Source organism: Dermacentor silvarum, chromosome 8 (genome assembly GCF_013339745.2).
Source record: "Dermacentor silvarum isolate Dsil-2018 chromosome 8, BIME_Dsil_1.4, whole genome shotgun sequence".
Classification (NCBI taxonomy): domain Eukaryota; kingdom Metazoa; phylum Arthropoda; class Arachnida; order Ixodida; family Ixodidae; genus Dermacentor; species Dermacentor silvarum.
In genome coordinates this window covers 151357094-151364447 of record NC_051161.1, presented here as the reverse complement: position 1 = coordinate 151364447, position 7354 = coordinate 151357094, and the positions used below count along the sequence as shown (strand labels likewise).

General features: G+C 48.2%; 1 protein-coding gene across 1 annotated transcript; it reads left to right on the top strand.

Moving 5' to 3' along the window:
• The first annotated feature begins 4953 nt into the window (after nucleotides 1–4953).
• Nucleotides 4954–5608, top strand: LOC119462501 (double-stranded RNA-specific adenosine deaminase-like). The gene is given in 2 exon segments (XM_049673007.1): nucleotides 4954–5018; nucleotides 5050–5608. Coding segments are annotated over 2 exon segments (624 nt in total).
• The last annotated feature ends 1746 nt before the right edge of the window (nucleotides 5609–7354 follow it).

The window sequence follows — 7354 nt, the reverse complement described above, 5'->3', positions numbered from 1 at the left end:
TACAGGAGTATGACATCCGCGTTCTTTACCGTTCCGGCTGCAAACACACGGACGCTGACGCCCTCTCTCGCTCACCGGTCTCAGCTGACAGCGCTTGCCTATCCGCCCTTGAGCCCACACTTCCATCCCATGCACTTGCCAACATGCCGTCCGAGCAGCGCAAGGATCCCTGGATCAGTGCTCTCATCAGCCTCCTTTCTGATCCATCCACCTCTTCATCCCGCGCTCTTCGCCGCCAGGCTACCCACTTCTGCATTCGCGATTACCTTCTTTATCGTCGTAACTACTTTTCGGAAGGTCGCAAGTGGCTCCAGGAGTTGTGATACCCCGCCATCTCCGTGATGCTATCTGCGAAGCTTTCCACGCAGACCCACAGTGCGCGCATGCCGCCCTCTTCAAGACCTACCGTCGAGTACGCCTTCGATTTTATTGGCACGGCATGTATAACGATGTGCAAAAGTACATTCGCTCCTGTGCTCAGTGCCAACGCCGAAAATTACCTCCTGGACAAGTCTACCCGTCCCAACCCCTTCCCTGCCCTACTCGACCCTTCGATCGTGTTGGTATTGACATATACGGACCGCTACTATCCACTCCGGCAGGGAACCGCTGGATTATTGTTGCAGTGGATCACTTGACCCGTTATGCTCAAACAGCCACTCTGCCGACTGCCACCGCCCGCGACGTTGCATCGTTTCTGTTTCGTTCTGCGCCTTGGTGCCCCTCGCGAACTTCTGAGCGATAGAGGCCGAGCCTTTCTTTCCGATGCTTTGAAGGCACTACTCGACCAATCGTTCACCGTACAAGTACAGCCTACCATCCGCAAACTAACGGCATGTAAAGGCGATTCAACCGTACTCTTGGTGATATGCTGTCAATTTACGTCGCCTCTGATCATTCAAATTGGGACCAAGTTCTCCCTTTCGTGACGTATGCGTACAATACTGCGGCCCAAGCAACTACTGGATTTTCCCCGTACTTTCTCGTATATGGACGAGAACCATCTAATACGTTCGATACAATTCGTTAATATAAACCTGATGCGTCTGAAAGTAACCTCCGCTGTCTGAAGCACCTCGACATGCTGAGGAATGGCGCCAGCTTTCCTGCTATTTTTCCGCCGAGGACCAGTGGCAGCAGCAATCCCGTCAACCTGCTGACCGTTCTCCACCAACTTTTTCCCCTGGCTCTCTGGTCTGGCTTCGGGTACCACCTACGACACCCAGCCTTTCCGCAAAACTTGTCGCAAAATACGTCCGACCCTACCGCGTTCTGGAGCAAACGTCCTCCGTCAGTTACCTCGTGGAGCCCCTCACGCCATCGACAGACCTGCGCCATCGCGGCCGCGAACTTATCCACGTCTGCCGCATTAAGCCGTACTACGACCCAATAGTAGTGTCTTCGCCTTAAGCCGCCAGGATGGCGCCTTTTTCTACGGAGGGTGATTGTAATGCAGAAGAGTAGCTTGCGCCTCAGCGGCATCGCCACCGGCATGAGCTCGTAGTTGCTGTCCTTGGCCGAACGCTTGTGACTGTTCCCGTTTGCCTGCGTTCATTGCTAATAAACCTCTTAGCAACAAATTCCAAGGTTGTCACCTAAAACAGATATAGCAGTTTTGTAAACTGCCTCAGTTAGATAATTGAAGCGGACAAATTTGATATCTCTGTTTATGTTTTACGTGAATTTGTTACATTGTTTACAAGGGTTCTGCGAAACTTCTACTCACAAATTAGTGGTCTATTTGAGAGACATATATAATAAATCAGTTCTGTACGTTTTCTATGTACTCTTAAGTGCAATTTACAGAATTGTGATATCGTTTTTTATTGCCGAGTGACAGTTTTGTAACCTTAATAGCTACGTTTTCTGAAAATTAGCGTTTTTTATAAATTTTTTATTAAAATACTTACGACAGAAATAAAAAATTCGCCACCAACAGTCATGAGATTTTGTATTTTGTTTTAAATGCGATAAATCTCATCATATTTGGTGCAGTGGTTGCCGAGAAAGGCGGTTTTTCCTTTCCCATGTATTTATATAGGAGGCCCGCTTAGAGCTAAAGGAAGCTTTAGCTTGGGCCGAACTCCGACGCGGCCTATAGAAATACATGTAAAACGCTGCTACGCGTTTCTGAGATAACCCCTGGGCCGATTCTAATGATTATGTTTTTGCTGAATTTGAGAGAGAAAGTTAAATTCTACTCAATGTTGGGAGCGGAATTTCGATTTAGGGCCTGAATTTTGTATAAAAATTTTCAAAATGCGAAATTCTGAAAAAGAAATAAAAGCACGTCGTTTACAAATTAATAGCTCTGCATCAAGAATAGATATCGTGGCTCTGTAAAGGGCATCAATTAATCATTCAAAGCAGACAAATTCGATAAGTCAATTTATAGCGTAAGTGAATTTGTTACGTTATGTACAAGGGTCCTGCAAAAGCTATATTTCTATGTTAAAATTTTTTTAGATTCATGTGTAACATATCAATATTGTCCGCTTTACCTGTACTATTAGATTCAATGCACAGAATTGCGATATCATTATTCATTGCTCAATTACAGAGTTGCGAACTTGAAAATTTCGTTTTGTGAAGTCTTGATTTTTGACAATTTTTAATAAAACAATTACGCCCTAAGTCAAAATGAAACAGGAACCAGTTTTAAGTTTTTGTTTTAAATGCAACAAACCTCGTCAAAGTTGGTGCCGTGGTTACCGAGCAAAACGAATTCTCCTTTTACATGTATATAGATAGCACCCAAGCTAAAGCTTCCTCTTAAGAAGAAGCTTTAGCTCGGGCCTGTCTCCGCTGCCGGCTCCTCAAATGCACGTAAAATTCAAGAATGATTTTATGAGAAAAGCGCTGAACCGATTTGAATGAAATTTGTTGCAATTAAGAGAGAAAGTTAAGTCACAGTGATTGCAGCAAACAATTTGGATTTAGTCCATAGAACTATTATATGAAAGCGTCAAATGACCCACTGAGTGAAAAAGCCGGCATCTGTAGCAGCGAAACGGTACCTAAATTCCGATTGGGTGCGACGCGACGACACGAGTCCACCTCGACGGAGCAGAACGGGTGAATTGGCACACCTGCTGCTTCACTAGCGCGCCCGGTGTTGCATGAGGGTAGAGAGCATCGCCGCCGCGCCACGTCACCACTTCGCCTCGCCAGAGTAGATTCAGCGACGCGACGCCGCGCTGTGAGACGGGCTGGGGATCCATTCTTTAAGTGTCCAGCTAGTAAATAACTGACACGAATTAAACTTTGCATACGCATCTGACGTAACCTGCTCGATTTCTAAAAATGTTAAGTCGTTGCCTGTATCAGCTGACCAAGGACAATGTGGATACCTACTACAAGCGTCGTATTACGTATGAATGAATGAATGAATGAATGAACCTTTATTTGTAGCAGTGACTTGTCAGTCGAGGTGGGAGGGCCCCTTATTCCAGGAACCCTCTGGCTTGGACCCCCGCCGGGCCCGGGCGACGAGTTCGCGCTGGTCGACCAGGTCCGGCTTGGAGATCGCAGCCTCCCACGTTTGACTGAGGAGGTTTGGGTCTGCATCTGCTGCTACTGGTTTTGTCGCTGTGATGCTTGCTCGGGTGTTCTTGCATTGCAGTAGGCGGTGCGCCGGGGTGTCTGGCACGTTGCAGTGTGGACAGGTGTGGCAGTGTAGCGGCGGTTGGAAATGATAGAGTAAGCTTCCGTGGGTGAAAGTATTGCTCTGGAGTCGCCTGTAGTCGGTGCCTTTGGTTCTCGTTAGTTTTCGATGTGGTGGAGGGTATACCATGTGTACAAGCCAATATTGCTGCCGTAGTGCTTGGTAAGTTAGCGGTATTGTTTCTGTTTCCTCCGCTGATGTGGGTGAGTGGGACATGTATAGAATCTCTTGCGGGAAGGCCCGGTTGACGTTGGCGCGGGCCGCGGTGTGTGCCGCTTCATTCCCCTCGAGTCCCTCGTGTCCCGGAACCCACATGATGCAGGTGTAGGAGGGAGGAGTGTCACCCCGTTTCAGTATGTTGATCGCTTTGATGGAGATCCTGCCCTCCATGTAGTTGAGTGCTGCTGTTTGAGAGTCGGTGAAGACCACTATGGCAGTCTCGCTTGTATGGGTGGCGAGTACTATAGCGGCCTCCTCAGCTGTGTCCGCGCGTTTGGTGAGAATTGTTGCCAACGCCAGTGTCGTTCCTCTGTAGTTTGTGACGCTGATGGGGAAGGCGTTTCGGCCCGGATACTTGGCTGCGTCCACGGAGCGCACCTGCGGGTCGTTACGGTGCTTGTGTCAGCTGACGTTTACCATGGCGAGCCGTCTGCCTCGATGGTGTTCTGGGTGCATGTTCCTAGAGACCTGACAAACTTGAAGACATTCGCGGAGATTCGACGTGATTTTTCTCTTACGTTCGCCATCGTGTTCTCGGTTGGTTGCGTATCCTGTGCATTGGAGGACTGCTCGGCCTGTGGTTGTGAGCTTGAGTCTCTCGATCTGGTTGATGAGGTGCGCTTCCCAGGAGTTATGAGCTCCCATGCGAAGCAATCAGTCAGTGCAACCTGTTGTCGGCAGTCCAAAGGCGAGCTTCATGGGCTTTCGTATTAGGAGGTTTAGCTTTTGTTTCTCGGCTGTCTTCAGGTTGAGGTAAATAGTTCCGTATGTAATGTGGCTGTAAAGGAGGGCTTGTACCATTCGCAAGGTGTCGTTTTATTTGAGGCTATTGCGGCGAATGGCCACCCGTCGTATGACATGAGTAAGCTGTGCCACGGTGTTCTGTAGCATGGTAAGTGTGGCGAAGCCGGACCCATCCTTGTGCATATGGAGTCCGAGGATTCGAAGCAAGTCGACCTTCGGTATCGGGACTCCCTGAAGAAGGACTCGAGGGTTCGGTGCGTCATGGCTTGCCGCTTCGGCACAGGAAGCCTATGCATTACTGGCGAACAGCTAAGCCAGGATGAACCATGATGAACGATTCACACGCAGAAGTAATGGCAAGGAGGAGCTTTCTCAAGTTTCTATACCAGCAGCTCAAGAACTCTGGGCCGGGGAAGGAGCATCCCAGAACCTACGGAGGATGGTCAGCGCATCCGCATCAAGCCGGACGTCTCTTTCCACCAGCACATTTCCACCGCGCCCTGTGGCGACGAGGCCCATTTCGCCCACACGACAAAGCCAGACGACAAGAACAAGACACAGGATCAGAACAGCGAACAGCATCACCCACTCTTCACCAAGAGCTGCCAGGGGCTCCTGCGAACAAAGCTGGAAGCAGGCGAAGGCACGGTCCCCGTGGATCTGAATACAGACTACCAGACCTGGGATGCCATCCTGTAAGTTGAACGACTGCGTACCATGTCCTGCAATGATAAGATTGCTCGCTGGAATGCTCTCCATCTGCAAGAGGCTCTGCTCAGCCACTTTCTGCAGCCTGTCTATCTGAGCTCCATCACCCTGGGTAATCTGTATCACCACGTGCACCTGTCTCGGGCGGTCTGTTGCAATCTGGAAGGAGAGCCCGGGCTGGACAGCCTGTTGCTGACACGCTACACCCTGCACCACCCGACACTGGGCTGCGTGAGCGGCCACAACCCACCCCGCGACACCGAGAATGAATGAATGGATGGACTGACGGACGGACGGACGGATGGACGGATGGATGGATGGATGGATGGATGGATGGATGGATGGATGGATGGATGCATGGATGGATGGATGGATGGATGCATGCATGCTAGGGGAAAATGTTTATTTCTCTCTCTTTCGGCTTCCCGACACTCCAGGAGGACGTGGAGCACGGTAAGCATCTCACCCCATCTACCACAGGTTGGTGGTTCATCGCCAGTCAGCATAAAACTATGGGTGCCATATGTGTGTCCTATTCTGAGACGACAGAATAGGACATCCGTTCCTCGTGTTTTCTTTGCAGGGGGCCAGAATCGTAACTCTGGCTTAATCAAATGAAGCTTAATATTTCTTTCAGCATCCCACAAGCGTTGCCAGTGGCTTCGTAGTCTTTTCCGCAAAAAAGGTTTCAAGTCTGTTGCAGGAACAGCAACTGTAGGATTATTACCGTGCGATGTAGCTGATGTGGCCATTTGGTCTGCTAGCACATTACCCTGAATGCATCTATGGCCAGGAACCCAGCATATTTTCACATGTCTACGAGATGAATAAATATTGCATAAGTATGAGTTGAGCTCCATAAAAACAGGATTTTTGTGTTTTGTTAAAGACATTAGTGCCTTTACGACACTTAAGGAGTCCGTGAATATTATTGCCTTCTGTAGTTTTTATCTCTTATTCTGTTTAACAGCAGTATAGTACTGCATAAGCTTCTGCAGTAAAGATACTTGTATCGGGGTTTAAAACGTCTGATTCAGAGAAAGAAGGACCAACAGCCGCGTAAGATACGTCAGCATGTGACTTTGACGCGTCGGTGTAGAATTCAGAGCAAGAGTACTCCGATTTGAGTTCGCGGAAATGCATTGCTATTTCGAGTTCAGGAGCGTGCTTTGTGACCTGTATAAAGGATACATCACATTCTATCACTTGCAACTCCCAGGGCGGTAACAGCTTACCTAGAGGCATTAGGCGATGTTCCAGAAGTGGGACATCCAATTCTTCGCTGAGTTCTCTCACACGCAGTGAGAAAGGCCGTCTCACAGAGGGTCGATTATAGAAAAGTGTAGTACACGTCACATCGTTAACGGTTTTAGAACACGAATGTTCATGATTAGAGTGGACTTTGAGGAAATACGTGAAGCTGATGTATGATCTTTGCAGAAGTAGTGACCATTCATTCGATTCTACGTATAAGCTTTCAATAGGGCTTGTTCTGAAAGCGCTGGTGGCCAGGCGGATACCTAGATGGTCAACAGGGTCTAGCATCTTTAACGAACTGGGGGCAGCAGAGTGATACACTACAGCACCATAATCCAGTCTTGATCGAATGAGGCTCTTGTAAAGATTCATTAAACATTTCCTGTCGCTGTCCCATGTTGTGTGAGATAGAATCTTCATTAGGTTCATTGTTTTTAGACATTTTGCTCTGAGATATTTTATGTGCGGAATTAAAGTTAGCTTAGAGTCAAGTATGATGCCTAAAAACTTGTGTTCTTTGTTCACAGGTATTTGCTGTCCACACTGTCTTACAGAAGGATCTGGGATCAGGCCTCTCTTTCTTGTGAAAAGAACACAAGAACTTTTGTGGGTAATACCTTTAAAGCCGTTTTCGTCTGCCCACTTGGATATCTTGTTCAAGCCCTGCTTTACCTGAATTTCACACACTGCGAGGTTACAGGACTTGAAGCCTATTTGTATGTCGTCCACGTAGACAGACTAAAAAATTGCCGGTGGTAATGA